Source organism: Nicotiana tabacum, chromosome 5, assembly GCF_000715075.1.
Source record: "Nicotiana tabacum cultivar K326 chromosome 5, ASM71507v2, whole genome shotgun sequence".
NCBI lineage: Eukaryota > Viridiplantae > Streptophyta > Magnoliopsida > Solanales > Solanaceae > Nicotiana > Nicotiana tabacum.
In genome coordinates this window covers 141,533,029-141,555,499 of record NC_134084.1, presented here as the reverse complement: position 1 = coordinate 141,555,499, position 22,471 = coordinate 141,533,029, and the positions used below count along the sequence as shown (strand labels likewise).

Genomic DNA, 22,471 nt, shown 5'->3' with positions numbered 1-22,471 from the left:
GCTAATATAGGACGATTTCACTCGAAATCACACTGGAATGGCCAGGAACAGGTGAGAGATGAACCCTAGATGCAAGTCGACATAACCCTGGTCCCTCGAGGGCCTTAGAGATGGCAAGAGTGACATGAGAGAAACCATTGGAGGCTTGAGAGATGGTGAGAGGTCACCGGAGATGGCCATAGATGGGGGTCGACATTTGGAGATTAAGGTTTAGGTTGAGAGTGTTTGAGAGCAGAGATGCTTTTAGGGCGGCAGTGTAAATGAAAATGATAGGGTTTCGGGGGAGGGTCTTTGGTTTAATTTAGGAAGGGGAAATGGTGGCCGTTGATCTTTGTGATCAACGATCGAGATTAAAGGGTGTGGGGACAGGATCAGGTATTTGGGGTGTGGACCGGGTATTTTAATTAGAAATTGGGCTGGGTATTGGGATTGGATTGGGTTGAATTAGGGACTAAAATTGAAAATATAATTAGACCATATTTTAAATAGCCATTTTAACATTAATAATTTATAAGAAATGATAAATGATTTCTGAAAAAAATAATTTCGTGTACTAAAATGGTTTAAAATAATTATTTAATATTTTAAATATATAAAAGACTGTTTTATGTATTAATAACGTAATTATGCATTAATATGACTAGTATTGCAAATATATCCTAATGAACTTAAAAGAATATAAATGCAATTATAAAAAATGTATTAAAATATTTAAATAATATTTTGGCATAAATATAAAATTTAGATGACTAAATCACCACCAAAAATAATTTGAAAGACAATTATTGGAAATTTTATGAGTAAAAACGGAAGAAATAAATCAATTTGAAGCTTTTAAAATTATAGAAAAAATTATAAAAATACTTATGCATGCTTATATATGCATATATGCTATATATAGGGAAAAATTGGGTATCAACAAGTCAATGCCCAATCCGGGTGGGGGGGGGGGTCAAATTTTTGGAAGTAAAACACAATTTAAAAGGGCGTTTTATAGATTTGAATTATTGGTATGTCAATTAAGCACACAAGAGTTATTGGTGGGCCCACAAAATATATAAAACGGGGTTAATTATATCGTTTTACATAAAATGCAGTAATAAACCGCGTTTTACATAATTGTCTTATCACCTAAAGGTAAAATGATGTATCAAAAAGTGTTTTATATAACACGCGGTTAATAACCATGTTTTATATAGAGTTGTAATTTTTTTTTAAACCTAAAAAAATGTTTTGAGTCCAAAAAGACAACATTTCGGTTCCGGACTCCCACGTACCTTCCATTCTTCCCAATATCTCAAATTATACTTAATTTATTGTTGTTATTGTTATTGTTGTAATGAATACATAAAATCTCTATAAATGTCCTTCTCCACTTCAAATATAACAAGTCATTAGAAATTATTTTCAAAAGTATACAACATTTTTTATAGCCATTTGATTTTTTGGGTTAAACAAAAGATATAAGATAAATAATTTGAACCATTTATTCAATTTTAAATGAAATAAAGAGTGTTATCCAATAAGATATTTTTGCTATAGATAACTCATGTGTTATTTGGAATAAATATAGTAGGATAAATTTGTGTTGACAATTATTACATAAAATCGTTTGAGCATTATCTTTAAATAGTTTTGTTTGAGATTTATATATTGCTATAAAGTGTATATTTACAAAATTATCAATCTTTATTATCGTGTATTGATATTGTACCATTGATAAATACAAGTGATACTACTTGATCAAAAATCACAAAAACCAAATCAAAATTTACCAAATTGCTAATTTACTTATCAAAAGTTAAAATAGTCTAACCCCTGTACATACCTCGTGAGATTTTTTATTGGAACAAAATTATAGGAAAAAATTAAAACACAACACGAGTGTTTTTGGAGTTAAAGGTTAAGGGTGTTTTTGGAATTTTAGGCAGAAAATATCGTCTTCCAAATTCCCAAAGAATGGAGCCATAAGAATACCAATCCCAGCAATCGCAGCTACAAAAATCCGAAACAATCGCGTCGTTTCCAATTCAGGGAGAAGGTTTCACCATTTCCAAAGGTTCTCTTTCAATCCTCAGCTATGGCCGCAACGACAGCGCAAAATCCTGAAAACCCTAGCTGAGCCGTCAGATCCCAATCCACCGGCTATAAGCGAATCCACACTCGATTCCGCACCTGACTCGGTAAAATCACCGCCTTCTGCCGATGCCAAGGAGGAAATCAAGTCGATGGTGGCGGGCGGAGATGACAGTTGTCAGGGCAATGATATTCAGAAGAAGATGAAGCGAGCTGAGCGGTTTGGAGTGCCAGTTCAGCTATCCGAAGAAGATAAGCGAAATTCTCGAGCTGAGAGGTAAATTATTTATCTTTAAATTGCTGAATGAATTAGGGTTTGAGGCTTATTCCATAATTTTGTGAGTATTTTTATTTCAGTTTACCATGTCGCTACCTATGTGCCGAAAGGAATGACTGGTTCTGAGTGCAAGTATAAGCATAAATTTTTGGTGTGAATTCCGGCATTTTCTTAATTTTGTTTTTTAAATAAGACTTATGTTCTTAGAAACTGTTAGTACTTTGTACGAGATAAGTTCCCAAGAACAAATGTCACACAATTGTTCTTGCTGGAAACTTGTATTCCTAATTGGTTTTCATTTTGGAATTTTGGCTCCGTTTGTTGAAGTTTCCCTGCAGTACCATTAGGTTCAACTGGATGTCTTTGAGGATTTGTGGTGGTCATTGGTGGATATGAGTTGGTAATGGATTTTTGGTTCTGTGAGGAAAATTGCTTGGCAATTAAACTCAATATTTTCTGATGCAATTTAATGCTTAATTGAGAAGATGAGCTGTTAAACAATTTTTTGAACTTTATCCTAGGAACGTCAAGACACTTCATAAAAGATGCAGATATTGGATTACTATTTTCTGAGGTTTAATTATCTATCTGGTTGCTGCCCTCAGGGTTTTGATCTAGTGGTAAGTGTGTGGTTTAGGTGCATATCACGTGTTTGAACACTGCCATAGACAAAAAGTCTAGTATTTAAGTAGAGAAGGGTAGAGTGCCAGGCCCATTATCCATCGAGTTTTGGACCTTGTGCCACTGGTCTTTGGTATTTCTCAGCTATCAAAAAAAAAAAAAAATTCTATCTGGTTGCAGTTGCAATTGAAATGCACATATATGTGACAAGTGAATGGCATCCCTTAGTTTGTCACCAAAAAAAGTGATAGAATTCTTGTGTTCTGCATTTTCTGTTTTAATTTCTTACATCTGTGTCTTATATTTCAGACGTTTTTTTGGCTGTATTGTATCAGGTTTGGAACTGGGTCCTCAGTTCAAGGGTCAGATGCTTTAAAGAAATCTGAGGAGCATAAGAGGCAGGCTAGAGCTGAGAGGTTTTTGTTTCTGCCTGTTTTCTCCGACTGAAATGTAGCAGTTAAATTGTTTTTGAGTTTCTTGATAAGTTTGGTTGTTCGTCAGGTTTGGGCTTGTGAAATCTGACACAACTGAAGAGGAAGCTAAGAAGAAGGCCAGGTTGTCAAGGTTTGCACCACCGGTGAAGACTGATCCTGTGGAGGAAGATAAAAGGAAAGCTAGGGCTCTCAGGTTGTAAAACTGAAAACTGTTCGCTTTCTCTTGATGCCATCTTTGGAGTCTCACAAAACAGTATATAAGATTCCATAAATAAGTCAGTCTGTCAGATATGTGACTTAATTCTGATAGTCCTGTGTTTTTTAAATAGGTTTTCACAACCCCAGTCTGGTTCACAATCACAAGCAAATGGCAAGGGAAACATTGAGCAGGTTTGTTTTTGTATACATAGGCAGTGCATATGGTTTGACCCAAAAAGATAAAAGAAAAGAGAAGTATCATCATTATGCATTTGAATGCTTTTACTTTAATTTTGCATGTGGTGTTCACGTGATTTTGATAACGGGATGTGACCTTCTAATGTAGAAATTAAAGAGGAAAGCTTTTATTTATTTTGGTCTTCGTCACTTCTTCTCACTAGCCTGTGTGCTTGAGCTGAGCTCGTAAAAACATAATAGGAACAGAATCCTAACATATTTTAGATCTCCCACTAGAATAGAGAAGAAAAGGAACACAATCCTGGCTTCTCTATCCAAATCTCTTCCATAACATTCACTAGAAAAGAGTTTAAAAAGAAAATGAAGAGTAAATGAAAGAATTTAGATGTTCTTTTTCGATTCTTCATTCTTTTAGCTCCTATATGATGACTGAATTTTGGTGCTTTCCTTCAGCTGGTTATGATTTTCTTCTCAGCCTTTCATTTTTAAAATCATTATCTTTCATCAGCAATCTAAAAGGGTTTTCCACCTCCTTTTTTGGGAATTTGGTGAACCCTATTCCTAAATCCTCTCTCCACCAAGGCTAATAATGATCTTCCCACTTTTCACCCTTTGGTGACTCGAGCTTCCAGTTGCAAGTGCAAAACTGTAGGCGGACTGTTTCTGCCTAATTGGAAGTTATGCAATAATGCTGTCTCTGTGTCAGATTCTCCTTCTACTTCAACCGAAGCTTAAGGCACAGTAATCAATTTCCTTCTATCAAGTTCCTCGAGCTTTACTGTATTTTATTTGATTTTTAACTTGGGCAAAATTTTGTTCTGTCTTTATTGATGTGGAAACTGAAGGATATAGAAAGTGGATGTCATATTGACTTGTTGTCTAAATATGCTTATTGTCATTTTGATAGTGCATGTTGTTTATGTTGAACGTCAACTGTGCATAGCTCGTGGGAGTTTTGCTTAGGATGTTTAAGCTTCTAGTTCTTTGCATGTTGGTTCATTAGTTACCCCAGGGATCCTTTGCCCTTTGAGGTTCTCCTTCTCAATCACCTATAGATTTTATTTCAACCTCCAATTGTCCCAAAGATTGATAGTATTAGATTTCTTTCCCTTGCTGGTTTGATGTAGATACTGATTAACTAACAGTTCATGTGCAGCCACAATTTCCCACATGTGGTATTGAACAGGATGTTTAAAGACCTACTCATGGTTCTTGGGAAAGATGGAACATCATTTTAGTAGAGCTAACTTTATAATATAGGGTTGAATGCAATTTTACAAAATTTACTTCAAGATTGATGTGTGGAATTGACTAGCAAATCTTGAAGCCTTGAACATCATTAATACCTAGGAAAGCAAGCATATTAGAAATGCTAGTCTGCACTGCCATGTGCCATGTAGATTTTTGGTTTGTCTATTTTAGGCAATCCAAAAACAGCTTCAATAGCTTATCTCTGCATATGAGGTGGCTTTTGGAAGTCCATATTCATCGCTCTCTGGAAATGAAGATGAGATCTACTTCTTAAAAAGGAACCCTTCCATCACAAATACCAATTAGTGGAGGGTTTGTACTTCCATAATCTCAGGCTCCTATTGAGAGCCATATTAGTGCACCTGAGATCTTCTAGTTTTTCTTAAACAACTCACTTGTGAGTGAGAAGCAGTGAAATACCAAAGATAGGTTTCCACAGAAAATTATTCTATTTTTCACCTGAGATCTTCTAGTTTTACTTAAACAACTCACTTGTGAGTGAGAAGCAGTGAAATACCAAAGATAGGTTTCCACAAAAAATTATTCTATTTTTCCTTACCCTGTTAGTTGCTGCTTGTCTCTAATTTCAGAGTATGGTAAGACATTTGAGCTCAAGATTCTTGGAAATCACAACAATCACTAGTCATGCAGCTAATTTTATTTGTTATCTTTGTTGCAATGAATTTTTATGTACTCTGTCTCTGGTTGTTTAGTTTGTTATATAAGGGTTGATGATCCAAAAAATATATAGAGGCTGATGGAGTTTGAAAAATGGAACATCAAGAGCTATTGCGAACTAGATGATTCTTAAGTTAAAAGATAACAATATAACATTAGCATAGCAAAATTTCATAATTGCCTTTTGTTTTGGTTTAGATAGTTGTTTTTTCCTTTTTTGAGATATATATTAAAGGTTTTTTGTTTCAGCGCTGAGTACTTGTCACCGTCAACTCTTCCAGATTGTGCGCCCATTTTTTTTTTTCAAATTCTAGACCCCTCTTTGTTTAATACTAATTTTCTCTAGTATAAATTGAATAGTTTTCCTAATCGACGAATACGTTTAATTCAGGATGATGTTGCTGTGGACAAAGCTGGAGAGGAACCTGAATGATTCCTAACTTTGTTAAAGAGTAAGACTTGCCGTTGCGTGTGGTTTGGGCTTTGTTAACTGCGAGTCACAGTTCCTTAGATATCTTTTAACCACTTCTTTTTTATTCTTTCAGGTTGGTGGGCTAGGATTCTAATGTTTTTGAGTTCCCAGTAGATTATAGAATTCGGACCTTCAAATTTACAGCAAAAAACTTTTCTAGTCTCTTAAAGTAGCACGCCGTGCGTTTCTGGGGACACTAGGTTAATTGACAACCACCTGCTTGGCGTCAAACTACCGTAAATTACCTGTGATCAATATTAAAAATGATGAAACTACAACCAAAGTATCCTTAGAAGAGTTTGATTTGACACTTGATCATCAATCTCTTAGTTATTAATCTGCAATTATTTTATATTGTTTGTATTACCCTTTAACATAGGAAAAAGTTGTCGGCTGTTGCATTTCAAGGATCAACCAGTGTTAGAAATTTAGTTCTTACTTATCCGAGGGGTTCAAAACAGGTTGGGAATTGCTTGATGTTAAATGTTCCCTAAGGTTAGAGACTGTCATTGAACTTGCCTAATTTGTGAACAATGGGTCAACATCTTGGGTGTTTTGCTGGTTCATTCAGCCTTCATCACTCTTATAGCTGAAGTAGGAAATGTAGTGCAGCTTGAGTTTTCTAGCAGATAAACATTTATCTTGCATTTAAAAATCCAAGATAATTTGTACTTCTCTTTGATGCATCATATGGTTTTCGTTTGGCCGTCTTATTATTAATCTTTTTGTTGGGTTCTCGATAGGCAGTAGAAAGGTAAGACTAGTTATCTCTGTTGCATTATATAGTTGCTAGTGCATCTCATGGTTCTTCTGACATTATTTAAGGGCCTTTAAAGTCATTTGGGAAAAAGTGAAAAAAGACTCACCTTGATTGTGAAACTTGTTTGCATATTGCTCGACTTTCTACAAAATTTCACATTGCTATGTCATTTGATGGTCAAGTTGTCAAATCTACATTTCTTCAAAGTGGTTCTTGTTTGGATTTAGCTGTTTGCTTATTAAGGTTCACTGGTTTAAGAGCTTCCCAGGTTTCCACTTTACGATTTGATGTGGGTTATTTTGGACAGATTGACACTTAGCAGGTGTTGTTTAACTACCTAGTATCCCCGGATAATTCTTGTAGGATGCGGTCGATGCTGTGTAAAAGTAGGCATAGAATTTCCTGTGAAGGAATCTAGTTATGTTTTTTTTCTTGTTATTGTCCACTTAAATTGTACAAGACAATGTTAATTTTGTTGTGTTCAGTCGTTGAACTTATCTTGTAGCCAATTGACGCATTTGTGTTTCTACTGTTTTTTTTATTTCTCTCTTCTTTATGATTCAAATCCATCCAAGTTTTTTACTTTCTCAAATTCTTGCATTGTTTCGACTTGAATAGAGCTAGTGGAAAGTTTTTCAAGGTTTTTACTGATGTGGTCAAACAGCAACAAAGGTCGAAACAGAGGATCATAGGTTTATGTTTTAGAGTTTGTGTGTTATGCTGCTGTGGACAAAACGTAAATAGCTAAGATCATTTCACAAGCAAAGTGCTGAAACAATTAATGCCTAGACGGGGTACTATTATTTTAGGGCAAATAAAAAGCATTTCTATTGAATACTACATTTTTAAGTCATCTAGAGGATTCGATTCCTAAAATAATGAAATTGAAACTGTGACTGCTTTCAGTTATATCTTACCGGTATCATTGTCTATGGTTCCTAATTGAAATTGCAAGTAGTCTTCACAGCTAGTCTAAGCGCATTCAAGGAGCTTGTGTCCACATCCGTAGAGGTGTGTGGCAGATTCAAGCCTCGATTATTGCGTTCAAGGAAAATATGGGTTTCATATCTCTAAATGCAGAAAATTGGAGAAGTAACTGTCATAGCTTCTGTTCTCGCTGCAAACTCTTGCGCTAGTACAAGAAGTTCCATGTACTTGTGCTCGTCGCCAATACTACAAAACTCTTCATCTCCTATTTATTGTCCATTTTTTTTTTTTTTTTTTTTTTTTTTGTATTATAACTAAAGGCAGCATTATCCACTGCCCAGAAAGAAACGATCAGTTAATATACCATGAAGGTGACATCAAATAAGCAAAGAAAAGTAATTTGAGGCCTCAGCTAATTAGGGTACAATGTTTCTATGTGGACTGGTTGAAGTGAATTTGGAAATATCCAAACTTGGAGCTACGTTTTGGGAGAGTAGTGTCCTATTGGTCTAATTCCTGCTTTCCCCTTGGTATCATTAAAAGGGTTGGTAAATGCTACCCAATGAGATTTCCTTCTCTTTCCCGGACACCGAGCAAAGGAAACTTTGGCTTCACTTGTCGTAGTAAGTCCACCCCTCTATAAACTTTCCCTATCGATCTGATGAACCTCTTTCTGCATGTTCTCTAGAGTTCAAGAATAGATTCTTGCCTATTCCTTGTTTGTTCATTAAGTTTGTTTTCCTCTAAATGCAACATGAAAAATACCTATATTATAGGGGAAAGACGACTAAGCAACTATTGGAAATTTTGACCCCATTTAGCTAGGGTGGAAATTCTTAATTATAATCTAGAGAGTAGAGGTCAACATTATCGAGTATATTCACTTCTATAAAATCATCAATTAGCTTACGAATCTTGAGATATGAGGGAGATATTTTTCTAACGAAAAATATTTGAGGCGAATTTAAACATGGCCGCAGCTTTAGCTATTATATATGATCAAATTTATTTTCTTACATCTCCGCATCCTTTGCTCCTTTTTTCACGCTGCTCTCTTCATGTCGAACAAACAAGAAAATCAAAATCAAACATAAAAAAGGGAAAATTGTAGTAACCCAAAATTTCAGGACCCTAGGGGTTAACCATTTCTCATTTCCATTTACATGGATTGTCATTATCAATGACAATACTAATCCCAAAAATCCAAATCTTATCAGCAGTATTGCTGCTGTTCTTCATTTTCACTTTCATTTCTTCTGCAGATGCAACAACATTCGACTGGGTCCAACAAGAATTCCTCAAGGCTCACAATGATCTAAGAGCAAGCGTTGGCGTCCCTCCTTTGCAATGGGACGCCAATTTGGCTAATTTTGCACAATCTTGGGCTAATTCACGCAAACAAGATTGCAATTATAGACAACATTCAACTAGTCCTTATGGCGAAAACATATATTGGGAACTATATAGACAGACCCCCGCGAGTGGGGTTGTTCAAAAATGGTTCTCAGAGAAGCAATTTTTCAACCAGGCGACAAATCTTTGCAATTGCCATCCTGAACGCGAGATATGTGAATGTGGCCATTACCTTAACATTATATGGCGTACTACCACGAAAGTTGGCTGCAGTTCATTTACTTATTGCAATGATCAAAAGGGTGTTTATGTTGTGTGTTCGTATGATCCTATAGGAAATGTAAAAGGTGTCAACCCTTTGAATCCTGGTAACAATGTGGCTGTAACATCGCCAAGTTTACCACCAAAACCTTTGAATAATGGTACTGCACGACATGCCAGAGGCCAAGGCAGAGGCAGAGGCAGAGGTAGAAAGTCTCGACGTGGCAGAGGTAGACGAAACAAGCGCGTTTAAACGTCTCCAATTTCACTATTGGATCATCGTCATGATTAATGACGATGCCCCAAAAAATAGCTGAGATATGATCTCCAATGGAGCACTTTGTGTGTTCAGAATGTAACAAGTATTCTGCTTCTGTCCAACTCATACATTAATGCATCAACATTTTTTCTTATTTGAACTCGTGCTAATTTATGGGAAATACATTCTTATTACTCTCTTTATGCGTTTTTTTTCTTTTTTGCTCTACAAATGACACATTTTATGTATGGAATCACTTTAATTTAAACTCCCTATTTTACCCTTAAACTTCTTATTTTACCCTAATGACAAGTTGTATAACTTGAACTATATAAAGAGAATGGGAACTATATAACTTGAACTATTTATAACTTGAACTATATAAATACCATTTTGTGTAGGAAGAGAATGGGAAAGAGAGAATGACATGATTGACAAGGATTTTTCTACCACTTCCACATAATGAAGTTCTTCGTCTGTTGAACCTTATGTGGGCTGGGGCGGATTTAGGGGGCTGAAGGAGGTTATTCGAACCCCCTTCGTCGGAAAATTACACAGGCAAAATCTATTTTTGTGCTCTATATATTATGTTTACACAGCTCAAAAGCATAGCTTAGTCAAGGGGGTTCAAAACCTCTGTAACGTCGCGGGTTCAATTTGTTAGATATTTTACTTAGTTAGTTTCTACTTTCTTAGTCTTATGGGTATATGGGGGAGTTGTATACTTAGTGGACTAAGTGAATTTGTTTTAACTGCCTTTATGGCTTAGTGCTTCAGATAATGTAGGAACTGTATTGCCTTTATAAAGGCTTGTTCGTTGTTGAATTTTATTGCAATAATTTTATCTCCCCAAAATTGCTTTGTGTTTATCTAGTTTTCTTCCAGATTTCTAACACAATTCCCGTTGGCCATAATATCTTTTAATTTTTCTTTTTTAAACCCCCTTAGTGAAAATTCTGTATCTGTCAGTATATGTGGGATTATACTATTAGATGTCAATCTGTCACAACCCTTAATCTTGGATAATGATATAAGCACAAGAAATCTGTAGCAATAACAACAAACCTAGTGAATTCTCACAAATGGGGTTTAGGGAGGATAATGTGTACGCATACCCTAACCCTATTTCTGAGAGGACAGAGAGACAGTTTCTGATGGACCCTCGACTAGAGAGTAGATAAACAAGAAATCTGTAGCAAGCTTCGGTTTTTCATCCAAGAAAACAACACTAGAGGCAAAACTTCACATACAAGGTATTTGTTGTGAACTCTAAAATCTATTAAAAAAGGACTTAGTTCTTCCACTGAAATGAGAGATTCATGACCAACAAAGCAAAAACCAGGAAAAAATGACTTTCACTCTGAAGAGAAAACTTTGGTTTCTAACTGATAAGCTTTTGTGAAGAATGAAGGCCAAGAGAGGTACGTCGAGAAGATGCTACTAACAGTAGAAGCTCCAATAAGCATATTCATTACCACAATTTGCAATTGAATAGCCTCAAGAGGAGATGCTCCTCCCATTATAAGTCCAGTCATTGCACCTGGAAGTGATATTAGACCAACCGTCTTTGCATTGTCTAACACAGGAGATAGAGCAATAACCAACGATCTTTTCACTTGTTGAATTGTTGCTTGTCTAGGCGTTGCCCCTAGAGCCAAGGCTGTCTCAACCTAGCCAAAAAAAGAAAACTTTTGAGTATTATAATACGAAAAGTGCCTTATTCTAAAATTGATCATAATAATGTAGCAACATAAAAGGATAGCTCGGTGCACTAAGCTCTCGTTATGCGCGGGGTCTGGAGAAGGGTTGGACCACAAAGGTCTTTGGTATACAACCTTACCCTGCATTTCTGCAAGAGGTTGTTTCCACCGTGACCTCCTGTTACATGGCAGCAACTTTACCAATAACGACAAAGTTCCCTTTTAATATAACAACATTATTGCATATTAAATAAGTTTTTCGCGATTGGGCGAGAATTTAAAGAGTAAATGATCAAATTTACCATTGTACTATTCGAAATTAATCAACTTTACAATTCTGTTAGACTTTTTGGTCTAATAATATCTTCACTGCTAGAAAAAAGTCTCGTTTTGCCTGTGTTCCCTAATATATGGAGTTCCCTAAGGATAATTTGAGACTAGTTTAATTTTTCGTGAAGAGGGAAAAGACTTTCACCAGTTTCTTGAGTGAGATGCGGATGTTGGTGAAAAAAGGAAGTTGAGTTCAAGTTTGGAGCACATGACAAAAGCCAAAGATCCAGGGATGACTCTAAAAGTTAACGAGATAATTCTGGTTAAACTGTGCATTCCTCTGAGCAAGGAAAGATCTTTCAAAAAAAGAATCAAGAGAAAACGCTAGAACCGACGTAAGTAAGATCCGCTACAACTAGAAGTCGATCTGGTACACAAGCGCAATTCATCCATTTCACGCTCGAGCTCCATTAGTAGCAACGAAAAATATGAGGAGATATGGCAAGAGTATGAATAAGACCAAAAGTGTTGGGAATAAACCCCGTAAAAATAATATTCACGGTATTAGTGATAAACGCGGAACACTAAGTTATGGTTAAATCAGCAAGAATAGAAATGCATCAATAATGACACCAAGATTTTACGTGGAAACCCTTCCGAATAAGGGAAAAACTACGGCCAAGAAGAGCAACTGATATCACTATAGCGAAGAATTTTACACTGTGTAGTAACTAGTAAAAATACTCCTAAGACCACTACACCCTCAAAAGAAATAAACACTCTTTTGCTTTTTTCACCTCACTACAATATCTCTCATACTCTATTTTTCTTCACAAACTATTTTCTTATAGTTTATAGAATACCTTGCTCTCTCTGTTTTCTCTCTTTGTTGGTGTGATGAAATGGGAGTTGAAGCTCTCCTTTTATAGCCAAAACCTCACTCTCTAAAGCCTACAATATTTGACAATTTTGCACACACTTTTCACAATTTCAACAAGGTTGGCTACCAAACCAAACCAAGTCAACAAAATTGGCTACCAAATCATACCAATTCAACAAGGTTGGCTACCAAACCATTTAGATGAGATGAACACCATCAATCTCCCCCTCAAGTCTCATTCATCTAGAGGAGGTAACACTGTCTTCTAGTTTGAGTTCATGCCGATAAGTTCTTGCATAGCTCGAACTTGTCTCTTGGTACCACCTTGGTCAACATATCTGCAGGATTTTCACTCGTGTGAATCTTTTTGACTTGAAGTGATTCGTTCTCCACTTGCTCACGAATCCAATGATATCTGACGTCGATGTGTTTTGTTCTCGCATGGTACATGGAGTTTTTGCTCAGGTCTATTGCACTCTGACTATCGCAATAGACAACATACTCCATCTGTCGCAATCCAAGTTCTTGAAAAAATCTCTTGAGCCATATCATCTCTTTGCTAGCTTCAGTAGCCGCAATATACTCCGCTTCAGTTGTAGATAGTGTGACACACTTCTGCAACTTCGAATGCCATGATATAGCTCCCTCTGAAAAAGTAAACAAATATCCAGTAGTGGATTTTCTATTATCAAGGTCACCTGCCATATCAAAATCTGTATAGCCCTTCAAAATTGGATTTGATCCTCCAAAACATAAGCATTCATGTGAGCTTCCTCTTAGATACCTGAGTATCCACTTTAGAACTTCCCAATGCTCTTTTCCTGGATTTTCGAGAAATCTGCTAACAACACCGACTGCAAGAGCAATATCTGGTCGAGTGCATACCATTGCATACATCAAACTTCCGACGGTAGAGGAATAAAGAATCATGTCCATTCTCTTTTTTTCCTCCGTTGTTGTTGGACACATCTTCTTACTTAACTTCAGATGACCAGAAAGGGGTGTGCGAACCAACTTGGCACTTTTCATATTGAAGCGCTCCAGTACACGTTCTATGTACTTCTCCTATGACAAGTAAAGCTTCCTTTCGTTTCTTGAACGAGTAATTCTCATACCCAAAATATGCTTAGCATGACCCAAGTCTTTCATTGCAAAAGACTTATTCAACTGTTTCTTCAACATGTTAATCTTGGAAGCATTCCTGCCCACAATCAACATATCATCCACATATAGCAAGAGGATGATAAAGTCATCATCAGAAAATCTTTGTACAAACACACAGTGATCTGAAAAAGTCTTCTTGTAGCCTTGCTCCCCCATAACAGACTCAAACTTCTTGTACCACTGTCCGGGGGCTTGCTTCAATCCATATAGACTCTTCTTAAGTTTGCATACAAGATTTTTCTTACCCTTTGCCTTGAAGCCCTCAAGTTGTTCCATATAAATCTCCTCTTCTAAGTCACCGTGAAGAAAAGCAGTTTTCACATCCATCTGCTTAATCTCCAAATCAAGACTAGCAGTCAAACCAAGAACTGTCCGAATGGAGGACATTTTCACGACAAGAGAAAATATTTCGTCAAAGTCAATACCTTTCCTTTGACCAAATCCCTTGACAACCAATCTAACTTTGTATCTGGGCTTCAAACTATGTTCTTCAGCTTTAACTTTGAACACCCACTTATTCTTCAAAGCTCTCATGCCCTTAGGCAATTTCACCAACTCATAAGTATGGTTCTCATGCAGAGATTTTATCTCATCTTGCATGACTTCAATCCATTGATCCTTATGCTCATCTTCTATGGCCTCCGCATAACATTCAGGTTCTTCTCCAGCAGTGAGTAATACATACTCATTGGGTGAATAACGGGAGGAAGGAGTACGAGGTCTAGAAGACCTCCTGAGTGGAATATCTAACTTGTCCACAGCTTCGTGAGTATGAGCATCTACCTCATCAACATTATCATTGTTATCACCATCACCATCAATATGTTGATTTGAAATATGGTTTTAGGCATCACCATCATCATTGAGCCCACCAACGTCATCCGCATTTGTATGAGGAACTTGATCAAGATTAACTAAACCTTCAGAACTTAGAGATTTTAGCTTCACCGCTTTGTTAATATCTTCAATGGTTTGATCCTCCACGAAGATAACATCACAACTTCTCACGACCTTTTTCTCAATTGGATCATATAGCCTGTAACCAAACTCATCAAGGCCATAACCAATGAAGATGCACTGCCTTATCTTGGCAGTTAATTTTGACCTCTCATCTTTAGGCAAATGTACAAAAGCTTTGCAACCAAACACTTTCAAGTGGTCATAGGAAACATCCTTGCCATACCAAACTCTGTTTGGAACATCACTTTGCAGAGCAACAACAGGGGATAAATTAATAACATGTGCGGCGGTCAACAAAGCCTCACCCTAAAAGGAATTCAACAACTTTGCTTCAGAAAGCAAACATCTGACTCTTTCCATCAAGGTCCTATTCATCCTTTCTGCTAAACCATTAAGCTAAGCAGTCTTAGGAGGAGTCTTCTGGTGTCTGATACCCTGTTGTTTGCAGTATTCATCAAACGATCCACAATATTCACCACCGTTATCAGTACGAATACACTTCAATTTTTTTTCAGTTTCTCTTTCAACTGAAGCCTGAAACTGCTTAAAGACACCCAACACTTGGTCTTTAGTCTTCAAGATGTAGACCCAAAGTTTTCTTGAGCAATCATCAACAAAGGTAGCAAAATAAAGTGCACCACCCAAAATTCTTGTCTTCATTGGACCACATAAGTCTGAATGCACCAACTCAAGCAACTCTGTCTTTCTTGAAGGAGGATGAGACTGGAAAGAAACTCTTTTTTGTTTTCCAGCCAAGCAGTGCTCACATTTTTCTAATTTTGCACTTTCAAAATTTGACAACAATTTCTTCTAGGCCAGAAAATTTAGTCCTTACTCGCTAATGTGGCTAAGCCTCTTATGCCATAACGTGGAAGAGTTATTGCTCTCAACGACATTCACCATATCAACACAGGTAGAGGCCGTAGTCCAGTATAGACCACAACGCTTTTCCCCACGAGCCACAATCATGGAGCCCTTAGTGAGCTTCCACTTTCCAGCACCATTGGTACTGACATATCCCTCATCATCCAAAACACCAACAGAGATCAAGTGCAATCGAACATCAGGTGCATGCTTTACATTGTTTAAAATTAGTTTAGTTCCAGTACTAGTTTCCAAACAAATCATTCCAACACCAACCACCCTAGATACAGTCTCATTACTCATACTCAAAGTTCCGAAGTCACCCTGAGTATAGGATGAGAAAAATTCCTTCCTTGATGTCACATGAGATGCGGCACCACTTTCCACAACCCAGCTTGACTCATCACAAGCAATATTTATCAGATCTGCATCAAGGACGGTAACAAGATCTTCTGTAGTTACGGTGGCCACACAATTGCCATCTTCTTTCTGTTCTTCCTTGTCTCTATTTTCCTTTTTCAAAATCCGGCAGAACTTCTTTGTGTGCCCTTTCTTCCCGCAATGATAGCACTCAATATCTTTAAGTCTGCTTCTGGATTTGCTTCTATTATGTTCTCTATTTTGAGAACCCCGATTCTTGCTTCTCCCCCTAGAGTCAGTCACCAAGACATCTGATGAGGAGGAACCTTGAGATTTTCTTCTCATCTCTTCATTTAAAAGGCTGCTCTTGGCAAGATCCATAGAGATCACACCATCCGAAGTAGAATTTGATAATGAAGTTATAAGAATTTCCCAAGAATCTGGTAGGGAACCAAATAGAAACATGCCTTGAATTTCTTCATCAAATTTAATGCTCATAGCAGATAACTGGTTCATGTTCCCCTGAAAATTATTCAGATGATCTGTCATCACGGAACCATCATGGTATTTTAAACCCAACGTCTGCTTTATTAGAAACATCTTGTTGTTTCCAGTTTTCCGAGCATACAAATTTTCAAGGTGCTCCCATAGGGTCCGAGCATGTGTCTCCCCAGAAATATGGTTCAAAACATTATCGTTAACCCACTGTCTAATAAAGCCACAAACCTGCCTGTGTAACAAATTCCACTCTTCATCTGATTTATTATCAGACTTTATAGTGGCGAAGACAGGTTGACATAGAGCAATCTTCCATTTTGCCCTTCCAAATGGCATAATTTGTGCTATTCAAAGTAACTATTTTACTAGTGTTGACTTCCATTGTTTATCACAAATACAAATACTATTTATTATAAGACTAAAGTAATTCTTTTCTAATGTGGAAGTTCAGACTGTGCTGCAACCACAGAGCATACTCAGACAGAACCTTGGCTCTGATACCACTTGTTGGGAATAAACCCCGTAAAAATAATATTCACGATATTAGTGATAAGCGCGGAACACTAAGTTATGGTTAAATCAGCAAGAATAGAAATGCAGCAATAATGACACCAAGATTTTACGTGGAAACCCTTCTGAATAAGGGAAAAACCACGGCCAAGAAGAGCAACTGATATCACTATAGCGAAGAATTTTACACTGTGTAGTAACGGGTAAAAATACTCCTAAGATCACTATACCCTCAAAAGAAATAAACACTCTTTTGCTTTTTCTACCTCACTACAATCTCTCTCACACTCTATTTTTCTTCACAAACTATTTTCTTATAGTTTATGGAACACTTTGGTCTCTCTCTTTTCTCTCTTTGTTGGTGTGATGAAATGAGAGTTGAAGCTCTCCTTTTATAGCCAAAACCTCACTCTCTAAAGCCTACAATATTTGACAATTTTGCACACACTTTTCACAATTTCAACAAGGTTGGCTACCAAACCAAACCAAGTCAACAAAATTGGCTACCAAATCATACCAATTCAACAAGGTTGGCTACCAAACCATTTGAATGAAATGGACACCATCAAAGTGTAACGGAAGAGTATGAATAAGACCAAAAGTGTAACGGAAAGGCAAACTTGAGCAATTTCGGATAGTACAGAGACATTGCTTGCATTAAGCTTTAAAACTTATCGTCTACTTTCGGAAGATATTTGAAACAGAGAACTCATAATTTGTGACATGAGACGTACCAGGGACATTTGTATCTTGATGTCATCGCGAAGTTTTTTCATTGTAACGCCAGTAACTGTCATTGCATTGCCTACCATCATCCCCGCGACGGGGATGATGTAGCGAGGAGTGAAAGGGAAAACATTTAAAATTACCAATAAAAACATAGTGATAGAAGTTCCAGTAAGAATGGAAACTCCTGCTATATATTTTCCTCGTGGTACATGTTTGGCACGCTGTCCTGCCGTATAACCAGCAATAGTAACCTGCACAACCAATTAATTAGTAAGAAGATTATTTACCTAGTTTGATGCCATAAAATAAAATACTAGCCAATATTCGTAGTGTAATTGGTTTGGAAATCAGCATAAACACTTGTGAAGAGAAAATATTTTCTAAATTATTTTCCTTGATTGTTTTGGTGTTCACCTTGTCAATAATGATCCCACTAGCAGAAATAAGCTTAGGACCCGTTTGTCCACAAAAAAAATTTCATTTTTTCCGAATTTTCGTTCTTCAAATGTGTTTGTTCATGAAATTTTGCAAATATTTGGAAATTTTTCGAAAATAAGTTTTTCAGAAAAGCTTTTTTCCCCACTTACAAAACTCTAATATTTTTTCAGTGAAATGCATGTCCAAATGCCTACTTAATTTCTGAAAAGTCTTTGTTAAGAAGCCTTCAAAATTTAAAAGACTAGATTTAGGCTGTTTTTTGTAGGACAAAAGTCATTTTTTGAAAATGACTTACGTTTTCTGATATTTGGCTGGAAAATAATTTTTTTCAGAAAAGGTATTGACGAAAGATTGATATAATATATTAGCAAGGCGGATAATATTTTGATGAAATTCTTTAGTATTAGAAATTAATAATATTTTATATATAATTATTGGTTAAAAAAATAATATGGAGTCAAGAGTTTTGATAATTCTAAAATAACATCCCTCCCGCCAAAAAACAAGGGAAGTCATTTTTCTCTTTTGGTGTATACTTAGTAGGCGTTTGGACATAAAAATTGTAAATTTTTAAGAAAAAGCAAAAAAAAAATTTCAAGTGAAAATAGTATTTGAAAATTAGAGTTGTGTTTGGACATGAATATAATTTTGAATTTTTTTGAATTTTTGTGAGTGATCTGAGTAAAAATTTTGAAAAATAACTTTTCGAAATTTTTCAAATTTTCGAATAATTCCAACATTCATTTTCAAGTGAAAATTGAAAATTTTATATCCAATTACTAATTTCGAAAAAAGTGATTTTCCCCCCAAAAAAGTGGAAAAATTCTTTTGTCTAAACGGGCTCTTATTTTTCTAATTTTATCGGATGTCATGTGGGGACAAAATACTTTTTTCTAATCAAACACAAAAAGATTGATTTAAAAGGTCAATCAACTGATGATAGACATACTACGAGAAAAGAAAAAAAGAGATAATGGATGCCAATTGCAATAAAGTCAACTGCCGAATCAGCAAGTGGGAGAAGAATATCATTATTTAAATCCTTTTGGAATCTATTTTCAACTAGATTATGATAGAATAAAGTAGGACTGCTCATAATAAGAAAAATGAAAAACATGTATTTGTTGAATGATTCTTTGCTGAACGTGAAAAGAAGCGGAGAATCTTGAAAAAATAAGTTTTATATGGTTAGACTTTGGTAAATAATTTACCTCGAGAAACAAGAGGAAAAGGTAAAAAACTACCGTAACAATATTAATTAAACCTCGATTTAAAATAAGTTGAAATTCACTTTATAACTAATTACTGTTCTATGACGTTCCATTTAACCTCATCTCAAACTCATGCGGTCTGACATAAAAATAAAAATTACTACTATAAATGTCTAACCTGATAAGGTGACTCTTAGAAATATAGAACCTATAGGAATTTGTTCTGGACCAATAGCCTGTTTGGCCAAGCTTCTCAAGACAAAAAAAGTGCTTTTTTTCCCAAAGGCACTTTTTTTTTTTCCTAATTTGAGGTGTTTGGCCAAGCTTATTTGGGGAAAAAAAGTGCTTTTGGGAAGAAGCAGAAGCAGTTTCAGAGAAGCAGAAAAAAGTAGCTTCTTTCCAAAAGCAGAAGCAGAAGCAGTTTTGGCTTTTCTTCTTACCTAAAATACCCTTAACAAAATATAGTATATACCAAAATAACCCTTAAACCTAATACTTAGGATATTAATTTATAAATATTTCTTCTTATTTTTAGGAAACTTTCTAATATATAGTGTCTTTAGGGGTGAATGCTTTTATATTTGTTGAAGGAATTTTAATATATTTAACTTATATTAAAAGAATTAAGTACTTTTTAATTTTATTTTCATATTTTACTTAAATAAAATGAATTTTTTTTAATTATTGCATGTAATAACAAAATTTTGATATTATTTATTTACTTATAATATTAATTATTAAGTAAATCTATTCATGTCCTTATTCGTAATTTGACACTTAAAAGCACTTTCTAAAAAGCTTGGCCAAACACAAATTATTTCTCAAAAGTGCTTTTCAGACTGACCAAACACAAACTGATTCTTTCCAAAAATACTTTTTTCAAAAGCACTTCTCAAAATAAACTGATTTCTCCAGCTTGGCCAAACAGGCTATAAGAACACTTAAATAGATGCATAGTTTTATTCTATTGTGCCCTATTTTTCATTGAGTCAGCATAAATTTCGAAAAATTGTATCTTTTAGTACAAAAGCCAAAAGCCATAATCTGGTCACTCTCAGCCTATGAATTTTCAGCTTATAAGCACTTTAAATTTGACCAAGATTTTTACTATTTTATCCTTAAAATATTCTTTTTTAGAAAAAAACAAACTCTTACATCAATACTCACTGCCTCAAGTATTGTTTCAACCTAAACCCTCGCCTCTTCAAGTCTTGAATTCTCATTGACTATTCAAATCTGCAATTCTCATTGACTATTTAAGATAAGCAAATTCTCTATTCATTTGCATATTTGTATTTATGTGATTGTGTATTAATCTTTGAACTGTATGTAATAAATGAGGACATATTAAATTTTTGGTGTATTGCTTTCTAAGTGTTGTGGTGACAAAAGACAGTGTTTGTTTCTCTTCAAATATTTTGTCCTATTTTTATTTTTTACTGAGAAACTTTTGTCAATTTATTAATTATTATAACTTATGATTATATGCTTATCATAAAGTAAATTATATTTATCTTAAAAGTTATCTTATCTAAGTACAGTTGTATTTAAAATAAAATGACAAATAGAATATTTTGTATTTGAATCGATCTGTAATTTAAAATTTTGAAGAAATTACGCCCTTATAAGTGTAAATAGCTCTAAGGTTCTTTAAGTCATTTTAACAGAAAAAGAGCTTATCAGCACTTTTTTATCAAATACTGCAGCAACTTATTATCAATTTCAGAACTTGTATCCAAACACGTAACTGTTTATTTATTAAATCAGTTTCAGCACTTAAAAGTGCTTTTCAACACCTAATGTTTATCAGCTACTTCAAATCAGCTAATCCAAACGAGCTAATCCAAACGGGCTCATATATGACCAAACCATCTTAAGCCATTTTTGTAAAATTTGTAAAGGAAGATTCATTCTAGAAATTCATGATTATTCGAGAAAAAATTCTAAAATAAATAAAATCAGATAAGCCCTTACCGTTTTATCTAGTAATTACATAACTGTAACAAAATCTGCTGCAGATCAACATGCACACAGATTCTCTTTTTTTTTTTTAATGGAGAAACTGTACAAAGATCATATATATATTCTGCATTTACTTGATTCATTTTCTAAATTTGAAAACAGAATAAAAAGAAGAAAGAAAAGAATTACATACCATGAATAGATAAGCAAGAATGATCCAAGCAGCATTCTTTTGACTGAAAATGAACTGAAGAACAAAACCAATAATAGATAGTTGAACAAAAGCTCTGAAAACTGAATAAATCATTTCACCTTCCAATCCAAGTTTCTGTACATAAGACAAAGCTACAGCCATAAATACAACTGCAAGTGCTGCAATTGGCTTTATCATTCCCTTCAAAAAATCTCTCAACCAATTCCACTCCATTATTTCTCCTAAATTAAACTTCAAATTTAGGAAAATAAATGTTTCTAAATTTCTAAAATGTGAGAAAAAAGAGAAAGACAGGTATGATCAGCTGCAACAAGTGTTAGAGAATTCGAGAGTATTTATTGGTGTAAGAAACTTTTGGACATGACCTCACTCTTTTTTTATATAATATATATATTTTTTGTTTTTTTTTAACTTTTTTTTTTTGTTTTCCTTTGTAAAGGATGAAAATTAGAAAAGACCTTCCCTAGATGGTCTGTACCCGAAAGCATAGGAACGTACGTACGACCACATACGAAATGGGGCCCACTATTTGTGGTCTAAGTATATCTTCTGTTTAGTGGGCTGGATTTTAGTAATATTGTGGGACCCCAGGATACTGTGATTTGGAGATGAGGTGGCTAACATGCATATAGAATTCTGCAAAGAAATAGAAGGAATTATAAGAAAATGTGACTTCGCACCATGATAAAAAAAATAGCTTAAGTTTTTTAGTTTTATTCGACTTAGCTCATATTGTACATATTTTAAAGCATTAGTAAATTCAAAATCTGTATTCTTACACTCATTGCTTTTAAAAGTTATAGAGTTAAATATGCGTTCTCATGATCATTACTTTTACTCTCTATTCTTCTCATATCTTCTGCATATGCTTCAATAGGCCGTGTATTTTCTGCTCCCCCATCCCCCTGTATTACCTGGTTGCAATATAAGAAAATTGAAGAGTAAA

The 22,471-nt window shown here is 35.2% G+C and overlaps 3 protein-coding genes across 3 annotated transcripts; 2 read left to right on the top strand and 1 right to left on the bottom strand.

The window, feature by feature from the left end:
- The first annotated feature begins 1,980 nt into the window (after positions 1–1,980).
- On the top strand, positions 1,981–7,474 carry LOC107801956 (uncharacterized). Its single transcript, XM_016625380.2, has 6 exons — positions 1,981–2,353; positions 3,310–3,390; positions 3,476–3,601; positions 3,738–3,798; positions 6,125–6,185; positions 6,279–7,474. Exons 1-5 carry the CDS (start codon positions 2,229–2,231, stop codon positions 6,164–6,166), a joined length of 435 nt encoding a protein of 144 aa, XP_016480866.2. The 5' UTR covers positions 1,981–2,228; the 3' UTR covers positions 6,167–6,185; positions 6,279–7,474.
- A 1,523-nt stretch (positions 7,475–8,997) lies between these two features.
- Positions 8,998–9,919, top strand: LOC107801957 (pathogenesis-related protein PRMS-like). The gene has a single exon (XM_016625381.2). It carries the CDS (start codon positions 9,073–9,075, stop codon positions 9,757–9,759), a length of 687 nt encoding a protein of 228 aa, XP_016480867.1. The 5' UTR covers positions 8,998–9,072; the 3' UTR covers positions 9,760–9,919.
- A 1,140-nt stretch (positions 9,920–11,059) lies between these two features.
- On the bottom strand, positions 11,060–21,832 carry LOC107801961 (protein ALUMINUM SENSITIVE 3-like). Its single transcript, NM_001325709.1, is given in 3 exon segments — positions 11,060–11,435; positions 17,706–17,951; positions 21,505–21,832. Coding segments are annotated over 3 exon segments (795 nt in total). The 5' UTR covers positions 21,739–21,832; the 3' UTR covers positions 11,060–11,120.
- Positions 21,833–22,471: the final 639 nt, after the last annotated feature.

Bases quoted from the DNA above. Each gene is read 5' to 3' on its own strand.
- LOC107801956 (XM_016625380.2), top strand. From the start codon at position 2,229: ATGGTGGCGGGCGGAGATGACAGTTGTCAGGGCAATGATATTCAGAAG. The intron at 2,354-3,309 runs GTAAATTATTTA...GTATTGTATCAG, and splicing joins CGAAATTCTCGAGCTGAGAG to GTTTGGAACTGGGTCCTCAG. The intron at 3,799-6,124 runs GTTTGTTTTTGT...CGTTTAATTCAG, and splicing joins GCAAGGGAAACATTGAGCAG to GATGATGTTGCTGTGGACAA.
- LOC107801957 (XM_016625381.2), top strand. From the start codon at position 9,073: ATGACAATACTAATCCCAAAAATCCAAATCTTATCAGCAGTATTGCTG.